Source organism: Antechinus flavipes, chromosome 2 (genome assembly GCF_016432865.1).
Source record: "Antechinus flavipes isolate AdamAnt ecotype Samford, QLD, Australia chromosome 2, AdamAnt_v2, whole genome shotgun sequence".
Taxonomy (NCBI): domain Eukaryota; kingdom Metazoa; phylum Chordata; class Mammalia; order Dasyuromorphia; family Dasyuridae; genus Antechinus; species Antechinus flavipes.
Genome location: NC_067399.1, coordinates 274,550,491 through 274,574,880, shown reverse-complemented (window position 1 = coordinate 274,574,880; position 24,390 = coordinate 274,550,491). Strand labels below are relative to the sequence as shown.

Sequence of the window (24,390 nt, the reverse complement as noted above, 5' to 3'; positions counted from 1 at the left end):
TGAAAATTCTCTTCTTTGCCTATAATCTCTTTAAGTGACCTAGGCTTTCATGGGTTCAATTATGACCTCTAAGTTGATAACTCCTCAATCTACAGTTTTACTTATTATCTCCATCCCTAAATTCCAGCTAACATCACCAACTAGACAATACCCAAAGATACCACAAATTCAACATAACTAAAACAAAACTCATTACCCTCCCTCTTTGCTTGCCTAATTTTAGCCAAAATACCATCCATGTTTCTAGTCACCCAAATGCATAACCTTAGAGTCATCTGTAAAATTTGAATTTTCCATATCTTCTTCACAATATCCAATAAAGTGGCATATCTTATTGATTCTGTATTTTGTATCTGTTTCATGCTCACCACTGAAAATCAAGCAATCTTCACTATCTCTTTCTTAGGCTACTGGAATAGTTTCCTAATTAGTTATCCTGTCTCCAACCTCCAGGCTCTCTCCACTCCAATTCAAGTCACACAACTATCAAATTGACTGGTTTCTCTGATTAAGTTATTACCCAGCTGAAAAAGATTTATGAGTTCTCATTACATGTCTTTACTGACTACTTTCTGGTCAAAATATCCAATTTGACATTCCCCGGAGTCAATATATTATTTTTGGAATTCTTGATTTTGAATAAGCAGTTCAATATGATAAAAAAAATAAACTCGCTCCATATTTTCAGAGATCACTTCAAGTGCAGGTCCCAGAAAAAGCCTTTCCTAATTCAACCTTAACAACTATTTATTAAATTGCATGTCCCAAGTGCTAAGGGTAGGAGATACAAAGAAAAGCAAAAATATGATTTGTACAATCAAGGAGATCACATTTTAATGGGAAAAACATGTATGTAAAAATTACATACACTATAATGACAAGATAATCTTGTAAGATCCCTATCAAGATAAAGGGAATGGGGTGGTTGGGAAAGGGCTCCTAAAGAAAGTGAGATATTGAATCTTGAAGGAAGCCAAGAAAGATAGGAGACAAAAGTGAGGGAGAGCATTCTACATAGTGCAAATGCATTTAATTAGGAGATGGATGGAGCGTCATGTGGAAAGAACAAGCAAGGCAATGTAGCTGTTATCATAAAGTATACAGAGACTGGAAAGGTAGAAAAGTTTTAAAAGACTTTAACTGACAAACAGGAGATAAATGAAAACACTGGAGCTTACTGAGTAAGCAAGGAATATGGGTTAGTCCTTTAATAGCAACATTGTTTTCAGAATTAAGTGCAAGACATTCAGAAGTGAAGAGAAACTTGAGAAAAGAAAAATAATCAGAAGGATGAGCAGTAAGGAGGGCATGCATAAGTGGACAGAAAGGGACATTCATGAAATGCTGTCAAAGTTAAAAATGACAATATTTGCTAAGACTGCTCATGTGAGGTAAGAAACAGGTTTCAGGACTGAGTGACTAAGAAAATGGCAGTATCTTCAACAACAGTAAAATTGGGAAGAGGGAAGAGGGAAGAGGAGTTCTATTTTAGACAACTGGTAATTTGAGAGATCTATAGGACACCTAACAGCAAAAGGCAATAACAGAGTGACAGCAGAAAGACCAATAGAAGACTTTTTAAATACATACAAGGGAATAGAAAAGGGAAACAGAAATAAAGATGAAAGTTATTTGGAAGTAATAGAGAAGGTGGTGGGCCTGAGACATCATAAACAGAATCTGGTAATATGCTGCCTACAGGTGAATCAATGTTTTTTTAGTGGGACATTACAAAGTGGAAAAGGGCATGAAAGCAGGTTAGGGAATAAAGGAATAATGAGCAGAGTATGATGTCAAATTGAGGGCTAGCAATTAAGTTTTAAACCAACATATCACACTATATATCAAATTATAAAACAAATATTTTGTATTTTGACTTATATGACTTAGATATAAAAAGCTGTATCATAAATTAGAGGACCAAGGAAGGAATTACCTTTTAAATTTATGGCAAAGAGTTTATGGCAAACAAGGAACAGAGAGGAATACAGACAATAAAAAAGATAATTTTGATTACATAAAGTTTACAAAATGAATACAGTTAAGATTGGAAGGGAAACAACTAAAGGAAAAATCCTGGTAACAAATTCACCTAATAAAGATCTCATTTCCAAGGTACAAAAGAACTAATCCAAATTTATAAGAATAAAAGGCATTCTCAAATTCATAAATAGTCAAATCATTTTAACAGTTTTCAATGGAAAAAATCTGAACTTGCAATTTATTAGAGAATGAAAATTAAAGCAACTTCAATTTCTTTATTCCACTCCCAACAGAAAAACCAAGCTGCTAACAACAACAATAAGACAAATTAGTGGAGAAGCTGTGAGAAAATAAGCACATTAATGCATGTGTTAAATGGTTCAGCCATTGTACAAAGTAATTTGGAAATTAGCCCCTAAAAGTCACTATGCTTAACAAACACTGAGGCAGCAATACTACTACTATAGGGCTTATACCCTAAAGAGATCAAAGTGAAAAAAGGACCCATATGAATAAAAATACTTATAGTAGATGTTTTTTAAATTAATGCAAAAAAAAAAATCAGAAATTTTGGAGGTGTCTTATTATTACTGAAAAACAGGTAAACAAATCATAATATGTGCATGTAATGGAATATTATTGTACTATAAAAAAACAAATAAGGAAATATTTTCACATATTTCTAAGAAAGCAAAGGAGGCAAATGACAAAAGAAATATTTCAATATGTGTTTCCCAAAGCCATTCTTCCTCTTTCAACCAAATACAACCTATTTTCTCTGGGGCAGCTAGGTGGCACAGTGGATGGAGCACCAGCCCTTAAGTCAGGAGGAGCTCAGTTCAAATATGACCTTAGAAACTTTTAACAGCTACTAGTTTTGTGAGCCTGGGCAAGTCACTTAACCCCAAATACTTCAGGCCAACAAACAAACAAACAAAAACCCACAATCTATTTTCTCTTTACTCAACTTTGGATGATGGCCTCCATAGTTCCTAAAGATATGTCATACACTCAGCCAACAACATCCACACACTTCCTATTCCAAACATGGAGCTTATTCCTAAGTCCCCCAATGTTAGGCAAGTTTGTTATCAAACCTCCATTCTACTTTCTATACATCTGTTCACCATGATGCTTACACTTCAGCTATCATTTTCAATTATCATTCTCCTATGCAACCTTGGATTCCCTATCCATGGATTCCTCAGCTCTGAAAGGCAAACTCTCATCTTATTTTGTCAGGATTAGGCTTTCACACCATTTCCTGGTCATCTCCTCACCCTGCCAAAGCAGGCATATTCCACTTCAACTTCGATTTCTTTCCATCTCCCCTTTAGTTATTGTCTTCTCCCAATAACTGTAAGCTCTATGAATACAGGGATTGTCATGCTTGCTTCTATCTGTATCTTCTTTCTTAGCACCATGCCTGGGATATAGTAAATGCTAAATAAATATTTTAGTCATCCATCTATTAAGATATGTTTCCATCAGCCAATAAAGTCAATGTAAAAAATAAAATGTTCCTTGACAACAGTAACAATTTTGTTTTGTCTTTCTATCGTTTGTGCCTAGAGTAATATCTAACACACATAAAGTGCCTAATAAATAGCATTTTATTAAATTTCTCTATTAGTCATGTTAATGAGTAACAGGAACAAGATGGAAAATTAAATCCACAAATAGTCTCAAAGACGAAGAATTACATGAAAATGGCTAAGTCTGATTTTCATTTCATCTGGCTAAGTTGTCAAATATGAGTCTTAGGCAAGCACTAGCAAGAGCCTAGATAAATTACATTTCCCAATACACAAAGCTAACTATGTCACTTCTTATCAAAGATTTAATGGAAAAAAATTATAATGGCAGAAAACAGGAAAGAATAAAGCCAAGTGTGAATCTAAATCCAGTTATTCAATAAATAAAATGAAAGGGTACATAAATGAATGAAGAGACCCCTTTTTCCTTTCAACTTATATTTCCAGAATCTAACACAATGTTTTATATATAATTATGTAATGTTACATATAATATAATAAATGTTTAATAAGTGCTCTTTATTTAAACAGCATATTACCTTAATGAAAGAAAAAACCATTTAAAAGCACTCAAAATAATGGTCTCAAAAATGTAAACTAACTATGGTTCAAATCAAACTGTTTTGTATTTCTTGTCTAACTCATGAAAGACCAGAATAATAACTGAATGAATGCTAGAAAATAATTAAGGAAAACCTACTAACTAAAACAAGGAATTATTTTATCTTTAAAAGGAAGAAGGAAGAAAGAAAGGAAGAGAGAGAGAAAGAGAAAGAGAGAGAGAGAGAGAGAGAGAGAAAGAGAGAGAGAGAAAGAGAAAGAAAAGATATTAAGTAGACAGTCATAATACTCCAAAGGTGCCTTAAAGATATCAGGAAAAACCTAAGCAGGTCTCCCCTAACACAAGTAGATTTCACCTCAAATTTATGTTAAAAATATGGAATACAATATGATTTGATGGAGAGAATTCCAAATCAGAAGCTAGCAATTCAATGAACGTTAAAAAAAAAAAAACAACAACAACAACAATAAAACCTATGTATTACTAAATCATTATAAAAATTCTGAAATAATTATAACATTAATGTTCTCATAAGACTTCTCTAATAACACAAACCCCACTTCTGCCCAACTCTAATTAATACTCACTATATTCCACTTTCTTTCTCTTCTTTTTTTCTTTTAATCGATCTTCCTCTCTGGTCAGTTCTTTTCCTCCTTCCTTTTTCTGATCACCAAGGGTGCCAGAAAATATTGAGTCTCTTCGAGCAGCCTTCCTCAGGAAGCGCTTTTTCTTTGATCTTCCTTTAACCAGCACAACTTTTCTTTTCAAACAGGTGCAGCCAAACATACAGTCAGGCCGACGACAATGAGCAGGTTGGCGTTTCTCCAAGGCTAGACTAGCACATATACAACCCAGTCGGCAGAAATCATTGTTGCATGGGGGAGCTCGTTTCTTGATGATTTTGTGGATGGGTTTAGTTTTAAGAGATGCCTAAAATAAAAGCACACACTTGTAATTCTACAAAAATTTATTTCCAACATCATCCCTAACCACTACTAAATGTAGTGTCACATAATCTACATCAATACCACAGATACAACTTTAATCTTTTCCTCATTATGACCACAATGAAAAATCATCCTTCATTTGAGAAATCCTTAAGAACTAATATAATCAGAATGAGTTCCATCTAGAACTCAAAGGACAAGATGATTGTGTAGCCAGAGCAAGGAGCAATCTCTTAGAAAAATTCATGGTCCAGACAAGCAGAAGAATGTTCTTAGTAAACTTATTTTCAATTGGAAGCACATACACTTATTTCTTTATATCAGATAATGAAGAGTGAGAGAGGATATAATACATATTGAATAGGTGCACTAGGAGTTTAGGGATCAATAAACTAGAACTTCACTTCATATTAGAGATGACTATCAATTTAAAGTATTTTCTACGAAGAAAAGTCCCATCTGAATGAGAAGATTTTCAGTTAAAGAATTAAGTACTCCTGGGATTCTGATAGAATCCAGGATAGCAGACTCATCAAGGTTTTCCTTCCTATTAAGATTTTTATTCATTTTCTTTCTTTTTTCTCATCCCCTTAAGAATATTTTATTTTTTCCAATTACATGAAAAGATAGTTTTCAACATTCACTTATATAAACTTTTGAGTTCCAATTTTTTTCTCCCTTCCAACCCCAACTCTTTCCCAAAGGTGGCAAGCAATGTGATAAGGATTGTACATGTAGAATCGTACTAAACACAATTCCACATTAGTCTTGTTGTAAAAGAAGAATCAAAAAATTTGACTAGGAAATTAAAGATTAAAATAGAAGCTGCTATATTCACTGTTTTTATTAGCTTTTTAAAAAATATGATCAAACATCATTGATTGCACCCAGAAATCTCTGCTATCATTACTGATTTAAAAATTCCTACTGCAAAATTTTAAATCAAAATTTTATATTCCTCCCCTCTATATTCATAAATTTGATTACATTTCCTGGGATGTAGTACCTTTTAAAGCAGAATTTTCTTTTCTTTTTTTAAAGTTATTTTTCTTCTTCTTTTTTTTTTTTTTTTTTTTGCTGAGACAACTGGGGTCAAGTGACTTGCCTAGGGTCACTCAGCTAGGAAGTATTTAGTGTCTGAGACCAGATTTGAACTCACAGGGCTGGTGCTTTACCCACTGCACCACCTAGCTGCCCCAAAGCTTTTTATTTTTAAAACATATACATAGATAATATTTTCAAAATTCACCCTTGCAAAACCTTGTGTTCCAAATTTTTCTCTTCCTTCTCCCTACCCACCCCTTCCCTCAATGACAAGTAATCCAATACATGTTCAATATGTGCAACTTTTCTATACATATTTCCATAATTATCATTTCAGCAAAATTTTTCAAAGCTATTTCAATAAGATCACAAAACGTTCTTATCTACATTCTGGGGATTAAAATGAAGAGATTTTAGAATGACAATCTGCCTTTGTACAGAAGTGGGATATTTAAAAGCACAATTATATTGTCTCCCTCTGCCGGTAGAAGAACTGTACTCATGTGACTAACTGGTAAAGGACAAATGGAAAGGACATCTCCTTAAGCTTGGTCATAAACAAGATACAAAGATAAGTTAAATACTATAAACTAATCTATTTTACTGACAAATCCCACTCCAACCTCCCTTTACTAATCACACCCCTTCTAATGCAAATTAATACCTTCTGGAAAACGCAAGATACATACTTGGGCTGTAAGGAGAGTTGTTAAAGACACATCTGCTCTCTCCTCCGTAATGTAGGTCCGTGGTTTCCCTTCCCACAGGGCACAATCTTCCAAGTCCATCAGCTTCACCTGAGATTTAGACAATCCTGGAGGACGAGTTGCTGGATGCTGTTGATGATGTGCTTGCCTAAGATTGATTTGCTTTGGCAATACATTTTCATCCAAAGTTGGTACAACAAAGTTTTCCCCCTGACTTTCCAACCTACTATTTGGGGAAGTCTTGGTGACCTTATCTCCTTGAGATGATTTTTGCTTTGGTGAAACAGGAGATGGCAAAATGGGTTTATAAGACGATTTAGTTCGGCCACTTGAAATTGCTTGTTTATTGAGAGACTTGGTCTTACGAGGAGCGGAGGGCACAGGATGAGGCTTCAAAGAGTAAGATGTGGATGGAGTAACAGTAGATTGCTTCTTTAGGACACTATCTAATGTTCGTACATAGCTAGTGCTCTTCGTTGGCAGTTGATAAACCACAGGTGATGTGGGAGCATTTGATGAAAAGCCCATGCTTGTTTCCATTAGTTTGCCTTCATTTTCTAAATATTCGTCAAGTTTGTCACTACAAAAGGCAGAGCGATTCTTTAGGGAACTCTCTGAACTGCCACCTGAAATTAAACAAATAATTTCTTGAGAAAATATAATATAAATCCTTAAAAAATACACTATAACAAAAAGCAAGTCTTTGTGCAGTCCTGGAATAAAAAAATTACTTAATTTGATAATATATACTAAGAAGGGAGAAAAATAAAAAAGGATAAAAATTAACCTATATATCCTTTGCACTTTAAAACTTGCATACTTTTCTTGCTTTCTGTTTCTTCTCTAATTCATCCTTAAAAAAGCAATTCAAATCATCTTCATAAATGCACCACTCTAATTACCACATACCTCTACATAAAAACCTTTAAGGAGTCCTCAATACCTACTCATTAAATTCTAGGTCTTTTATTCCAGGCTCTTTATATTATGTGGGGTCAACCTAACTTTCTAGTTTTCATAATATTGTTTTTCATGTACTCTTCTTGCTGTCTTCTTCTTTTATACATTTCATCAAACTGATTTTCATATCTCAAAGGGATTCCTTTCTAACAATTTATTGAAAACCATCCTTTCTTCCACAGCCGTGTATGTCTCTGTGTTGTATGCTTTTGTTTCCAAAACAGTAACTCCCCCATCTCTATTTTTCCACTCTAATTTTGTCACTTATTGACTAACCTGAAATTCCAATCAATACAATGACATTCACAATCCTACAAGACTGATGTAGACAAAATTACCTCTAGGAAAAAAAAAAGTTCAGAAAGAGTCAAAGTGTGACTCTGTTTTCCCTGACTTTGGGGGGAGAAGAAGAGGATGGTATGAGAGAAATGTGCAATAATGACAGTGATACAAAACCAGAAAACAAGGCCAATTATGAAACATTACAAAATTCAGAAAAGAGAGAATAAATTTCAAATGGGGTTTCCTGGTCATATGAACAATAAGTTGGAAGACCACACTTTTTCTGATCCTTACCACTTCTTAAATCTCTTTGAAATAAGAATTATGCACAAGAGAGAAAGTAATTTCAACTAAAAGTAATGAAGACAAATTCCTAATCCCTAACTCACCCAGCAGCTATCTTGGGATGAGAGGGTCTACAGTAGAACTGAACGAGAAGCCAAAGGAAGTAATTGAAATAAGTGGAAAAAAATTCTACCGAAGGAAGTTCCCATGAGGATTAGAGAGAGATTAGATAATGGGTGATAAGAGTTTATAATAAGTATAAAATATTTAGTGTTAATGAGACTAGTCATTCTGCTTCAGAAAGGAAAATAAAACTCCTGAAGGCAAGTGGCACCCAGAAAAGTGTGAGGACTTGAATCCAGAGAGATGTCATGGCAAAAGAGAAAGAAATTTTCCTTTGCAAACTGCATAATCAGAGAAAAAAAAATTGTTCCTAAAGGCCAAAACTTCTATGCTTTCATTTTAAAGAATTATTATTTCTAAGAGTAAAACACAAGAGAAAAGAAGAGCCAGCAGTTAAGATATACAAAACATTATTAAATTAAAATTCTCAAGTTAAAAAAGGACTTGTAAAACTTAGTTCTCTTAAAAAAAAAATCAAAAAAGGAAAAAAAAATAGAAAAAAAGAATAAAAAAGAATAAGAATTCCAAATCAAGAAAATTCTAAATGGTACAAAAATCAAATATAGGGCCATGTCAATACTATCATGTTAACTTCAATATATCCTTTAAAGAACCATCTGTAAGAAATTTATGTCTCTGTATATTGAAATATTCTTGTTCACTAGTATTTAAGTTCACTATTTGAGAAAAAAACAATAAATAAAAAACACAACTAATCATTTATTTGTGTGCCAAGTATTATACTGGCTGAGTTTTGTTGTTTCTAAGTAAAAGTAGAAAATAAAGTTTCTTTCAGTTTATGTTTCCATGTAAATAACAATATACATAAGAACATATAACTGAGACAACAAACCAAAAAAGTATACACACATAATTGGGACTAGGCAGACAAATAAGGGGGAACTGGAACGATTTAAGATCTTAATAGAGAAGGCTTTCCTGAGGAAAATGTGTTTTGCAGAACTTTGAGAACAGAACACAGAGATAAAAGCTGTGTTCATATTCTACTCTCATACTCATAGAAATTATGGGACTATGGGCAATCACTTAGTTTCCCTGAGCCTTATTGTATCATTGTTTAAATGAGAATATTCATACCTAACACAAAACATTTTACAAGTTGTCTCAGAAGTCTCAGAAGAAATCATCTATAATGATTCTGGATATTATTTAAAAGGTTCTAAAGGAAAACATTACTAGCATGATGAAAAACCTTGTTTAAAGAAGTGATTATTCCATTATTAGGTCTATATCCCAAAGAGGATTCAAGAAATTAGAAAGGGTCCTATATATACAAAAATACTTGTAGCAGCTTTTTGTAGTATAAGTAAAAGCTAAGACTGTGCCATTTAACTGGGGAATGGCTAAACTAATTAAGACAGATAAACATAATGAACATTAATGTAATACAAGAATTAATGAAAAAGTTAATTAGAGAGAGATATGCAAAGACTTGAACTGATGCAAAAAATGGTGATAAGAACTACAAAAAAATTTATTACAAAAACTCTATTAAAAAAATTTTCTGGGGCAGCTAGGTGGCACAGTGGATAGATCACCAGCCCTGAAGTCAGGAGGACCTGAGTTCAAATCTTGTCTCAGACACATAAGACTTCCTAGATGTATGACCCTGGGCAAGTCACTTAATCCCAATTGTCTCAGAAGATAAAAAAAAAAAGGATAAAGAACTAAGATATAAGTTGTAGAAATAAAAAGAACAGAATAAATCTGAGAAAAATACATTTCTTTTCACAATTTCTGGTTTAATTTAAATCATAAGGGAAAGACCAAGAAAGAATAACTATCAAATTATATATTTTATAGAACATTTGTTAGGAACAATTATTTCCTTCTCCAACATCTAGTTACCTTCATTCTTAGAAGAAGAAGAAGCACTATGAAACTTTCCTCTCCACCCTTTAATCTTAGTGAAGTCATTGGTCTTCCCTGTCCTGGAAACGAAAGGAAATCCAGCATCTAAAAAAAGAAAAAGTCCAATAACTAATGTTATTAAATAATTATTTAAGACCTCATTTGCTAAGATCCACACTACTATACATAAAAGCTGGTTTCACTTGCTTTTCAATAAATACATTCTTACATTCACATCATATACAATCTTAGGCCTAAATAATTAAAATGGATTTGATTTTTCAAATGCAATTTACTTACCCGGAGAGCCAGGATTGGTTCCTCCAAGGTTCCAAAGAGGAAAGCTAGTGGCAGGGGCCAGAGGCAGTTGTACCCCCAAATATTTAAGGTCAATACTCATTGTCGGATCCACTGAGTTCAGTTTTAAACCCACTGCCAGAAATAACACAATTAAGACAGAAATAAAGAAATCAATATTTCAAAAATAAATGTAACACAATCTCATCACCAATGAAGAGATACTGAAAGTCTTGTTAATAAGGTTCCTTTCACAACAATCTTATAAAACAAGTAAAAACGATTTTACAGATGATGAAACTGAGATGTTATTTGATTTTCTTTAAAGCCATTCAATCAATAATAATAAATGCATCATCATATTAAGACATACTTGAGAAATAATTAGAAGTTTTCAAAGATAATTTCAACTGACATATTTTATGAATAGCTGTTGATATCTTTAAGAAGCTATTATATATGCCAAGTGTATATTTGGACATACAAACTGATACAGTTGTTAAAAAGAAAAAAAAAGGAAAGCAGGAAGGAAGGGAGAGAAGGAAGGTAAGTTTCCATTTCATGATGTGGAAACCTGGGAAGGAATTTTCCCTTCCTGATAAGTAACTCAGTGCTTTATTATCAAACAGTAAGTATAACGTACTCATCAGTTTAACTTGGAGTAAATAAAGCATTTTTACTAATTAAAACTCACAACATATACCACCAGAAATACAAGATATGTTAAATATTGATCACTTGGGTATCTGTACACAAAAAATAAATGAAAGCGGCTGGAACAATATGATTGAAAAAATGAGAAGTACAGTAGTACAGAAGAACTCTGGCTCTGAAATTAGAGGATATGGGCTTAAATGCCATCATTGATGCTTGTTTGCTTGTGTGGCTTTGGGCAAATCACTTCACTTCCCTGGATCTTGGTTTTTTATTTGTAAAATAAAGAGGCTGGAATTGATGGCTTCTGAGGTCTCTTCTAGCTCTAGAGCTCTGTGTCTGTAAAATAGGCCTATTCAGACTACAGACAGTATATGGACAGTCCTAATGTTACAATACTAACTATCCTTCAGATGATAAAACAATTAGAAGACTTCTGGCTTATTGGCTTATATTCTCTATGAAGAATTTGTAGAAACAAAAAGATAACACTTATAGAGAAAGAGAAATAAGAGAAAACACACCAAACAATGAAAATAAATGTCCAAAGTAATTGTTAAGTTTATTAAACTTATTACTAAAATAAAACCCTTAGATTAAAACTAAAGGGAAGCCAAATTCATCTTCCTAAATTTAAATCTGGCCTCAGATATTGGCTGTATGACCCTAAAAAGTGGCAACCTTGTTTGCCTCAGTTTCCCCATCTGTAACATAAGCTGGAAAAGGAAATGGCAAACCACTCCAGTATCTTTGCCAAGAAAATTCCAAATGGGATCATGAAACGTTGGACACGACTGAAAAGTATTTAATGATAGACCTAAAGAATAACACTAAAGGGGCAGCTAGATGGTGCAGTGGATAGAGCATCAGCCCTAGAATTGGGAGAACCTGGGTTCAAATCCAGATTTAGACACTTAATATTCACTAGTGGTGTGACTCTGGGAAAGTCACTTAACCCCAATTACTTCATCCAAAAAACAAACAAAAAAACAACAAACTCCAGATCAACACGAAAAATGAGAAATTAACATTTGTTCTTAAGAGTTCTGCCTAGCTAAATTTGGACAGGCTCATAATCAGACAGTTAACTAACTACCAGATGACAAAAAAAAATTTTAACCATAGCAATTTACACAGACTACTAAGGCCTCAGAAAAGGGTTGATATTATGATCTGCATTAGAGACAAGATTACTTGCATCAATGATTCCGTAGATTTTTTTGTCTTTTTAAAATCCTATTTTATTTTTATGTCAGCAAAAATCTATTTTCTCTCCAAACTTGAAAAGCATGTGTCCCCAATACTTTAATTCACTTTTTCCGGCTACTTGCAGTATTTTTTCATTGTCATGGAAGTTCTGGATTTAGATTATGATGATTTTGGGAGCTTCCACGTAGGAGTTTTAGAAAATGACTAGTGTATGTCTTATATTTCCATTTTGCTCTTTGGTTCTAAGAAATCTGAACAGTTTTCTTTTAAGACTTCTTGAAATATGATGCTTAGACTCTTGTTTTGCTAATGGTGTTCAAGTGGCCTAATTTTTAAAGTTTTCTTAATCTCTTTCATGTCAATTCCTTTTGCTTTTTGAATAGTTTACAAAATTTCTTTTAGGTTTTTTTTTTTCAGTCTTTGGATATTCTTTTAAATATTTCTAGTGGCATAGAGTCACTGACTTCTATTTGGTTCTTACTGATTAGGTTTTGGTACTTACTGTGCCAAAGTTACTCATTCCTTTCTTCATACATCTCATTAATTTCCCATTTTTTCCTCTAGCATATTCTTTTCATTGCTAAAAAAAAATTTTTTTTAAACCTCTTAAAAAACACTTACTTTAAGCATCTCTTTCAGAAATTCTATTTGAATGTCTGTCCAAGTTGTGTTATTCTTTTGAGGCTTTGCTTATATAGATGCATTGGAATCATTCTCTTGTCCTAGATTTGTGATTTAATTGTCCTCATCACCATAACAGCTTTTATTAACGCAAAGAGGAAATGATGTTTGAGAAGGAACTAAGTTTATAAAGTGGTCAAACAGTTAAAAAAATTTCTTTGTCTTAATGTTGTGTTCCCTACACTAATTTGTGTGGCCTAAACAAAGTAAGACATAGGTTTAAATCCCACCACCATATGTCAGGCACAGTGCTAAGTATTTTACAAATATTATCCCACTTGATATCCACAATGACCGCAAGAAGTTGTGTACTAATTAACATCCCAATTTTTCTTAATACATAATAGTTTTATTTTTAAAATATATGTAAAGAGAGCTTTCAACATTCACTCTTAGAAAATCTTGGGTTTCAAATTTTTCTCCCTTCCCCAACTTCCTCCAATATTTGCATTCCAATAAATGATAAACATATGTAATTCATCTATACATATTTCCAAAATTGTCACGCTGCACAAGGAAAACCAGATCAAAAAGGAAAAATATAAAAAAAGGAAAAAAAAGCAAGCAAACAACAAAAAAAGACAAATACTTATTATCAACTACACTCAGTCCCCACAGTCCTCTCTCTGATGCAGATGGCTCTCTCTATCACAAGTCTATTAGAATTGGCCTGAATCATCTTATTATTGAAGAGTCCAAGTTCATCACAACTGATCATCATGTAATCTTGTTGCTGCTGTGTACAAGGTTCTCTTGATTCTACTGACTTCACTTAGCATCAGTTCACGTAAGTCTTTCCAGGCCTCTCTGAAATTATCCTGCTGATCGTTTTTTATAGAACAATATTTCACAACTTTCATGTACCATAATTTATTCAGCCATTCCCCCACTACTGGGCATCCACTCAGTTTCCAGTTTCTTGCCACTACAAAAAGGGCTGCCACAAACATTTTTACACATGTGGGTCCCTTTCCCTTCTTTAAGATTTCTTTGGGATACAAGCTCAGTAGAAATACTGTTGGGTCAAAAGTATGCAGTTTAATAGTCCTTTGGGCATATTATTCCAATTTTTACAGTTAAGGAACCTGAGGCAGACAGAAATGATTTCCCCAGGATTCCACAGATAGTACCTGAGGCGAAAATTGAATTCTGTCTTCCTAGCTCAATGTCCAGCATTCAGCCCAGGATACCACCTAATCACTACATTTCAATTAGAGATTAGTGAAAATAAAGTTCTAATTTTTTTCCCTCATTCAAGTTCACAGGCATCACCACCACCTCTCCTGAAATCTATCTTCGATGGACTGCAAGTTTAAAAACACCCCACCAGCTGTTAAATGTCCTCCCTCAGATTACTTTGTATATATTTTTGTATTTAATTTTTTATATTCATATTATATCCCCAGCCCTTGGACTACCGAATATACTTTTTGGACATTTCCTCCTAATATTAAATGGTCTAATTTCATCAGTTCTTCATTTCTCAAGTTATTACTATGAACAATATACTCAGTAATATGTTCTAAAATAAGAATCCTTAAACTTTAAATTTGAATTTTTTTAAACTCCTGGCAGGAAAAAAAAAAACACTTATTAAACCAGTCAAAACTTAAGAATATCCATCCTCCCTCTCCCTCAACTCTTTCTCCTCTATTATTCCTTTGCTAAAAGTACAACAGGACACTCATGGACTGAATGAATACCATTGCTTATCAGCAAGAAAACTTTGAGTTACTTCCCTTTCTAACCTAGCTAAGTTTGCTTATTTAGGCAGCAAACATTGATGCACTTTAGATTTAGGCAGCTCGAAATTCTTGAGGTCAAAAGATCTCCTCCAGAAGCAGATACTACTGGGATTAAAAGTGTTCACCACCATCACTGCCTAAATTTTTACTCCAATAAACAAGTTAAGTCTTACCTTTCTTTTTTCAAATTCATTTTCATTTCTACTAATAAGCAGAATGATCAGATTAATAATTTAAAATATGTCTTCACATAAATGCAAAACATTACTGGTTAAGGTCCAAGTACTTTATATTGTTAATGATTTTTATCTGATTATCATTTCTCCTTTCACCTCAGAATGTTTTGCTGTCATCTCTCTTGGCCCTGCTTTCATACTCGGTATCACTACTCAAAATACTTTGAAAAGTTATTTCTGATGTGTAATTTATTATTCACTCGATACTTTTCTAAGGAACTTCTAACTTCACATCACTACTATATCTTTTTATGTGTTCATGATTATATAAAGTATTTGAGGGAGGTAGAGACAAAATGACAGAGAGGACACACATTTCATTCTGACCTTTTCTCACAACCCTTAGATTAATTCACAAATCTAGCCTCTGAATTAGCTCTGGACCGACAGAATCCACGAATATTAGGAGTGTAACAAATTATGAGAAGATAATTTTGAAAATCTCCAGAAAAGGTCTGTTTCAATCCTGCGGGGAGGGGAGCAGGCCAAGCAGTTATCAGTGTGGCACTGCAGACCCCGGGCTGTGCGAAATGCATGGGACGCTATGGGGAATCTACAGCAATGTTGGCTACTCTCTCTGGCTGCAAGCCAGCAGATCAGCAGAGAAGTTATAAAACATCCAACACAAATACAAAAGGTAAATAGTGAACCCCGAAAAGCCAGAATCTCATGGTATCTGGCCACGTCCACCCAGCACCAAGAGTCAGCATGAACTTAGTGCAGCTGCAGCCATTTGTAGAGAAAGCTTGGAAAACCTCCCCTGCCCTAAAAGCAGACCTTAACTTTCTTTAAAAATGAGTAAAAAAGCAAAAAGATCTCTGACCATAGACAGTTTTTATAATGAGAGAGAACAGATTTCAAACTCTGAGTGTCCTGAGGAGACCAAAAGCAGATTGTCTCTAGATGAAGCCTCAAAGGGTGATATAAACTAGTCCCCACACAATGCTCTCCTAGAAGAAATTAAAAGGGATCTTAAAAAGAGAACTGGAAGAAAAATGGAGAAAGGAAATAAAAACTATGCAAGAGGGTTTGGAAAAGGCATATAACTCATTAAAAGATAGATTCGATAAAATGGAAAAAGAAAACAAGTCCCAGAAAAACAGAATTTGTGAAACAGAAAAAGAAAATAACTCTTTAAAAAACAGAATTTGTGAATGGAAAAAGAAAACAATTCCCTGAAAAACAGAATTTGTGAAATGGGGGGGGGGGGGGGGGGAAGGGGGTGGATTCCATAGAACAAAACAACTTATTTGGTCAGAAGTATTTTCTTTGTATTAACAATTAACTAAAAAAAAATTTAACTATAGAAGAAAATATCTGAAAACAAGAGCAACAGCTGGGAGATAACTACTACTGTTAAGCAAAGAGGGAGTGATGTATGAGATGGAACTAAGGTTATAAGTGATCAGTTGAGAGAATCTCTTTGTCTTAATGTTTTGTTTCCCTATGCTAATTTGCATGGCCTTAACTCAAGAAGATCTATGTTTAAGCTCCTCCCCCCCTCCCCCATCTATCATATATTGGCTGTCTGACTCTGGGCAAATCAGCTGGAGCATATTTGCTGATATGCAATGGTAGAATAAACTTCCAACAGGAAATCCCTAAACATTTAAAAAAAAAATCACCAGTATAGAAACTCATAATAACACTGGTAATGATGACTTTGTACCTATTAAGGATATCTTTATTTTCTAACCTGTTATAAAAGAAATGCAAGTTAGAATCCCTAGAGAAAAATATAAGCAAAAAGAAAGCAAACAATGTAACTAAAAAATAAAAGTTTAGCATTATGTTCACTGGCACACATTAAAATAGAACACGTATATGGACTAAATTAACCTAAAAAGAATATATACTAATTGGGTTAAATAATTTACATTTTATGTAGTACTCATTTTACAAAGAGTTTTATATAGAACAACCCTGTGTGATAATTGATGATGATGCTGATGATGATAGATAACATATCCCAGGCACTATGCTAACCACTTTACAATTAATTATTATTTCATTTGATCTTCACATCTACCCTGAGAGGTAAATATTATTATCCCACTTTGACAGATGAGGAAACTAGGGCAAACAAAGGTTAAATAACTTGCCCCAAATCGTAGAGCTAGTAAGAGTATGCAGCCACATTTGAACCCAGATCTTTTGACTTCAGGCTTGGTGCTCTATACGCCATGCAGCATCTAGCTTCTAAAACAAACAGCCTCAGCATAGAAATAAGGAAACTCGAATAGAAAAAAGATAAGTGATTTGCCCAAGATTACAAACAGTAAGTAGCAATGCTAATTCTCAAATATACTTGGTCCATAAAGATACTTACTTTTTGTTTTTGGAGGAGGTAATTGAGGTTAAGTGACTTGCCCAGGGTCACACAGCTAGAAAGTGTTAAGTGACTGAGGCGGATTTGAACTCAGGACCCCCTGACTTTAGGGCCGGCATTCTACAGATACTTACATTTTTTTTTAAAAAAAAGTAACTTTTTATTGATAGAATTCATGCCAGGGTAATTTTTTACAGCATTATCCCTTGCATTCACTTCTGTTCCGATTTTTCCCCTCCCTCCCTCCACCCCCTCCCCCAGATGGCAAGCAGTCCTTTACATGTTGAATAGATTACAGATACTTACATTTTTAAAAGAAAGCAATTCTATATACCAACCTCAGATCATAACACAAAAAATTAGAGGGGAAAGTTTTTAATCTTTTTAGTGAAAGGTTAGAAACAAAATCTACTTCACAATAGAATTTCTAGTAATAAAAATGTAAATATGAGAACATTTTTCAGTGATGTGTGAAAACCGCAGTCAGAGGAAAATGCATTATCCCTAAATGCTTGCAGTTGCAAAAAAAGAAAATAATCAACATGATAAATTGAATCTAGAAAGGAAACAAAATTAAAAAATACACACAAAAAAAGGATAATTAAAACCAAATTTTGTTTCTACAAAAACTTATAAATTTTATTAACAAAATAACAAAGAATTTATTTGAGAATATTCTTATCTTATTTATTTCACTTAAGAGTTCTTTTTTAGAACTATAATAAAAATCATTCCACTTTTCATTCCCTTACTTACCTTCTTGAAGACCAGGATGGATCACTTGTTTGTGCCTTAAGGACTTCAAATCTTCTAACAACTCCTGTTCCAGCTGGCAAATCCTTGCTCTGCTACCTATTGAGAAAGTAGAGGTAATAAGAATAAAATACTAATAGCATATGTTTCAACATTTCAAATGTTATGATACTATCAGTATGCATACTCCCTCAACTGAATGATTACAATTCACTACATTTTAGCAGATAAACTTATGAGGCTCTGTAGCCAAACTAGTTACAGAATCTCCTTAAACTTAGCTAAACTAATCCTCTGAAAATAGTCCATCATTGAGCCTGTACTTGCCTCACTAGGCAAGAATAAAACACCAAATCTAAATAAAGAAATATTCTGAGTGACAGCATATATTCTGGGATAATTTTCATTTCAGTGATAATCATGAACTTTCCTAGCTTCTTAGAGCTAAGATGATGTTATATAAAATGCATATTGTGCAATTAAAAACCTCCTGCATTGTTAGTATTTAGAGTCCTAGGCTTGAAGTCTGGAAGACAAGAGTTCAAATACCACTTCACTTGACACCTGACCAACTCAGACTCTGGGTAAGTTCCTTAATCTGTTTCAATTTCCTCACCTATAAAATGGGAATACAAATAGAATTTACCTCCCTGAATTGTAAAAAGAAAATAGGATGGATTTTAAGTGCTTAGCACAATGTCTGGCACATAGTAAGGGTTTAATAAGTAATAAAACTATCTACTTCCAGAGCTAAATAATATTAATTTTATTGGCTTTTATACTACGCAGAATACCTGGATCACTTGTGGAAGAATCCTGAAGACTGGTGGGTTCTTCAATTGCTCTATCAACTGTGTGAATGTCCAGAGCTTCCTAAGAACAAGATTTCAATTCAACATTAAGATTTTAAAATTGAACTGAGTTATACATCATATCAAATTCAAAGTTAACAGACCAATGACTATGCCATAACACTATTGTGAATACATATTTTAAAATATGTTTCAATTTCTTGGGGACAATAAAGTTGGAATCTAAACTACAATTGTTATTTCAATATCATGATGGAGTAGGAACAAGAAGAAATGGTGGAATTCAATATCACAGTGATCAGCAAAATAACAGAACCTGTGATCACATAGAAAGATCATGAAGGTATCCAAGAGGAGAATCCAGAGAAGAAAATCACTGGTTAGACAACTGCAAAATCAACTCTATAAAAATCAGTTATATAGTTAGTAACTCTGATTACAGAGAAAAACCTTTAGTTCTCAAAAGGTGCATGACTTCATTATCTTTGACAACAAAGAATTACAGTTTATGTAGGTCTCTACAGATTTAATGCCAATAAATAGACTGAATTCTACTTTCAATTAAAGCAAAAATCACACACATTGATGTAAATAAGATTATAGTTGAAGTTTTTATAATGAAATTTCCAAGCAGCATAATAATAGGTGCTATTGTTTCAAAAATATATATTTCAGAAGAACTGTAGTGGCTTCAGTGATAAGAACTATGATTTCTACATATATTACCAACACAGAATTAAATCAGATTATTTTAATTCTTCCTATATGACCTTAAAAAACATGCTAAAAGTAATAACTTACCTTTGATGCAAAGGAAACAAAAAGGACACCATCTACATCCTCAAGATCGGGCTTCACATCTGGAAAGGCATTCCCAGGTACCATAGGGGTAGTTTTGTTGGCTGTTACAGATTTTCCTGTACTTTTAGGTGGTCTCCCTGCCTTGGAGAGTTTAAATTTTCTGGGTCTTCCTCTCTTTCCTGGAACACTTGGAGTGACATTCTGAATTGCAGTGGAGGCTTTTGGAGTCCCTGTAATTTTTAACACAGTTGTTCTCTTTCTACCCAAGTCGTCTTTTTCTGAAAAAAAATCTCCATCTAAGCTTTTATGATTAGTAATAAGTGTTTTTGACATGCTATTATCACCCAAATCAGGATATTTCCAATCAGGATCTTTAAGAGAGGAGTATTTCTGTGGTACTCTGAGCTCTGGTGGCTGTTTCCTAAGTTCTTTCTCTATTTCCTTGGGTAAGCAGAAGCTGGATTTCCTGGAATTCTCCACATATGCAGGCATATAGTCTAATTCAGTCAATACAGGAGACTTTTCTTTCCGACTTTGAGAAAACAGATTTTCAGGTAGTTCAGAGATCTTTACGGTGCTTTTAGTTACAGCACAAGGTTCTAAATAGACCACTGGCATCTTACCACTATCCAGTTTTAACATTTTAGCTTTAGCAACACCTGATGGGCTACTGAGTGGCCGTTTGGCAGAATGATCAACATCTGGGTCATCTATTTCTCCTTGCCTCCTTAGTTGTTTCTCCAGTATGGGCTCTTCATCACTATTTGAATACACATCAGTTTCTTCATCGGTGTCTTCTTGCTTTACTGTAACTCCCTCTGGGCACACACCAAGTTCATAATCATATTCATCTAGGGGTTCTTCTTTAATAACCACATTAAAGTTTTCATTTGGGTCTAATGGTGACGCTACATGAGAGTTGTCTTCAAAACTACTGGCAATAGGACTAGAGAGAAAAGGAAAACAAATCTGTTAATTGTACACAAGCAATCAATATATACAAAAGGAAAAAATCTCAGGGTATTGCTAAATATAAAAGTACCTTTTCATATCCATTCTTGAGATTCTCTGAGTACTTAGTCAACAATCATATTTTACAATATGTTTCTATCAACAACATATCCAATAAAGAACAGTTTTTAAATAAATCAATCTTCTTGCTCCCCTAAATGGAAAAAGATTATTGACAACTCCTCTATTTTCTTACTGAAGCCTTTGTCTCAATATTAGAAAGTCTATCTTTAAATCTGCTTTTCAGCAACTAAAATCAACCTTTCAACACATTTAAGAAAAATGGCAAATATGAGGAAGGGCCTTTGAATATTCCAGCTAATGTTATGCATTTAAAATAAATGCATAATGATAACAATGGAAATATGTATAGAAGAATTGCAAAATGCTTAACAGATTATTTTTTGTCTAAGGGAGGGGAGGAGAGGAAGAAAAATTTGGAACAAAAGATTTTGCAAGGATGAATGCTGAAAATTATCTTTGCATGTATTTAAAAAGTGGAAAGACCTGGAAAAGTCACTTAGCCCCAGCTGCCTAAGAGGAAGAATTATTAAAAAAAAAAGGGGGGGGGCAGTTATCATTAAAATTAATTAATTAAAAATAGTGAAAAATAAAATAAATGCATAATGTTGCATAAATGTTGTCTCTATCTGGTGGCTTAAGTGAATCCATTTATCATTATAAATCAAAACTAGCAGATTAAAAGCATCAAATAAATTTGAGAATATTGTTATGGGAAATTAGGTAGCACAACTGAGTGCTAGACTAGAATTTAGGAAGACCTGGATTCAAATTTGGCCCCAAGAGTCTAATAAGCTTTTGATTACAAGCAAAGTGAAAGCCCATTTGTCTCACTTTCCTAAATTCCTAAATTACAAAATAGGTGTGATAACAGCCTTGATCTTGAAGTTTATTTTATATATATCAAAAGAGAAAATATGTATAAAATGTCTTACAAACCTTAAAATACCATATAAACGCTATTATTGTTTCATGGCACAATAGTTTATTTACATCTATATAATTTACCAAGCATTTTTTGGGGAGAGGGGGGAGCGGGGGCCCACTGAGGCACTTGGGGTTAAGTGACTTGCCCAGAGTCACACAGCTAGGAAGTGTTAAATGTCTGAGATCAAATTTGAACTCAGATCCTTCTGACTTCAGAGCTGGTGTTCTAGCCACTGCGCCACCTAGCTGCCCCACCAAGCATTTTCTTACAAGAGAAGTACCACAAGCAATACATCCATTTTACAGGCAGAAACTAAAGCTTAAAAAGGCAAGGAAAACTTTTGCCCAAAGTTAAAAGTTAAAAGTGTAGAATCTAGTCCAGAGATTCTGAATTCAAATCCAATTCCAATTTTCTTCAAGATTTGTGGATCATTATAGTGATAGAGAATTGTTGATTTCCTTCAATTGTGTCTTATTCGTCCCAACTCATGGACCACAGCACAACAAATATAATACTATATCCTTGTATAGTTATATAAAAGACCTGGAGTTTCACACTAAAATAGCACAGCTGAAATTAGATTTTTCAAATCAGTCACATCTAAGCAATTGCCTAAGTCACCAAGCTGGTCTCAGGATAACACATTTCAAAACCAGAATCCTACCACTAAGTTATTTATTTCTTAGCTGCATCTTCCTCAAAAATTCATTTCAGTGACAGAAAACCAAATAAGGCCAGTTGAAAGTGGACTTCTCTGTTCAAACTGGGAAAGGGTAAAAAAAAGAATTTTAAGTTTTTATTAAGAGCTAACAGTTTCCACAATTTTCTCCTGATCCAAATAAAGGGGAGAAATTGTTTTGTTTTGCTTTTTTATGATTTCCAAAAAGTCTGCTACAATCTGTTTTTCTGAAAAGTTTAAAAAGGGCTTTCTCTTTTTGAAGTATAAAAATTCTCATTTTCTTACCAACTTGTGTCTCCTTATCCTTTTTAAAAATAAAAGTATTTTTCAAATACAGAATACAAAAGCAAACTATAGATAACTGGATCCAAAATCCTGTTTTACACACCAACAGATTACAAGTTTAAACAAAACTATATTTATAATTCTAATGATTAGAGAGATCAAGAATAAGAAAATGGATGTTACCACCAACTCTGGATCAGGTAATAGGTTTTCATTTCAGAGACTCATAGAATGCCAGAGGAGAAAAAGACTTTTTAAGATTACTTAGTATATCACTTGAAGAAAGAAAGATTATCCTCTATAATATATCTGACATTTGATCATTGGGCCTTTGCTTGAAGACTTCAAAATGACAAAGCTTGCTTTCTTCTAATGTACTCTTTTTTTTCCTACACAGAATCTAAATATAATTCTTCAGAAATTCTGCCTGTTCCTTGTTTTTATGGGGGCCGGGGGGAGGAGGTAAGGAAAGAGACAAAACAGAGCAAGTCTCAATTTGGCTCAATATTGTAGACTATATATTGGGTCATGTTCCTATTTAGCAGTCTAGTATGAATCCCTTCTCAGAATAAAATGTTTTTAAATATGTAAGATAAAATGCTAAGAATTACAAAAGAAATCAATTGTATCTAACTATTAAAAAAATAATTTTAAGTTAATGGATCCTTGATTAAGATCCCCCCCTTTTTAGATCTTCATAAATCATTCAACATCAATCATGCTAGTTATTTCACTTATACTTGAGATAGTTTAGAACTTGAGAAATATACTACTGAATCACATATTTATGAGTTAAAAACCCCATAGTGTTCATATGGTCCAATTCCTACATTTTACAAAAGAGAAAATTGAAACAGAACAGTTAAATCATCTGTTCAAAGTCACAAAAGTAATAAATAAGGGGCAGAACTGAGATGCTAGCCTAGATTAACACCAAATACAGCATATATTTATCATTCTAGTACTGATTAAAAGAGATAATCATGTGGACTATGACCAAACTCATATCTACTTCAAACTTTGAAGATGATTAAACCATTAATGACAATTTGAGCAAAAGGAGTAGCTGTACTTCCTCAAGGAAGACCACGAAACCCAGTTGTCTACTGAGGAAAGAAATCAAGTGGGATAAACTGGTTAGGGTCCATCCCCCCCAGTGTGTATACTTTTATTATTCTTTGCAAGGGATCTTACTTTACAGATTGTCTAGATTCAGGCTAAATAGGTATATACATAAACACATAAGAAAAGGTAAAAAAATGTTAAAGTATTTAAACTCACTCCACTGAAGTTTTGAAAGTTTATAATCTTTTAGAAGCAGTTATAAAGCCTTCATTCCCAGATTTGAAAAAGAGAGACAGAAACACACACAGAGAAAGAATGAGAGAAAGAAAAGAAAAAAAGACCTGCAACTTAATATGATTTTCATGCCTGAAACTCTATCAATAGGGATGTCAAGTAATGAGGGCAACCCAAGAATCAGAGTTGTGATAGCTATCAAGTGTTTCCACTTGAGGTTAGTTTCTTAAATTATCTCTAAGATATGAAAGTGGTGGAAAAAAATATGTCTCAAAACCTCAATAGTTAATTAGTACCCCCAACTTAAAAGCAATAAGTTGGCATCAATTCATCAAATTTGAAACAAA

The 24,390-nt window shown here is 33.6% G+C and overlaps 1 protein-coding gene across 3 annotated transcripts in view; it reads right to left on the bottom strand.

The window, feature by feature from the left end:
* The window catches only part of MGA (MAX dimerization protein MGA), an 86,812-nt gene that overhangs the window by 49,585 nt on the left and 12,837 nt on the right, over positions 1-24,390 (bottom strand). For all 3 annotated transcript variants that reach the window (XM_051977123.1, XM_051977125.1, XM_051977124.1), the window contains exons 2-8: positions 19,821-20,766; positions 19,002-19,080; positions 18,211-18,306; positions 10,604-10,735; positions 10,301-10,408; positions 6,764-7,407; positions 4,668-5,013 (exon numbers count right to left, since the gene is read on the bottom strand). In XM_051977123.1, coding sequence (XP_051833083.1) covers positions 4,668-5,013; positions 6,764-7,407; positions 10,301-10,408; positions 10,604-10,735; positions 18,211-18,306; positions 19,002-19,080; positions 19,821-20,766 — 2,351 coding nt within the window. The remainder of the gene's footprint in view (positions 1-4,667; positions 5,014-6,763; positions 7,408-10,300; positions 10,409-10,603; positions 10,736-18,210; positions 18,307-19,001; positions 19,081-19,820; positions 20,767-24,390) is intronic.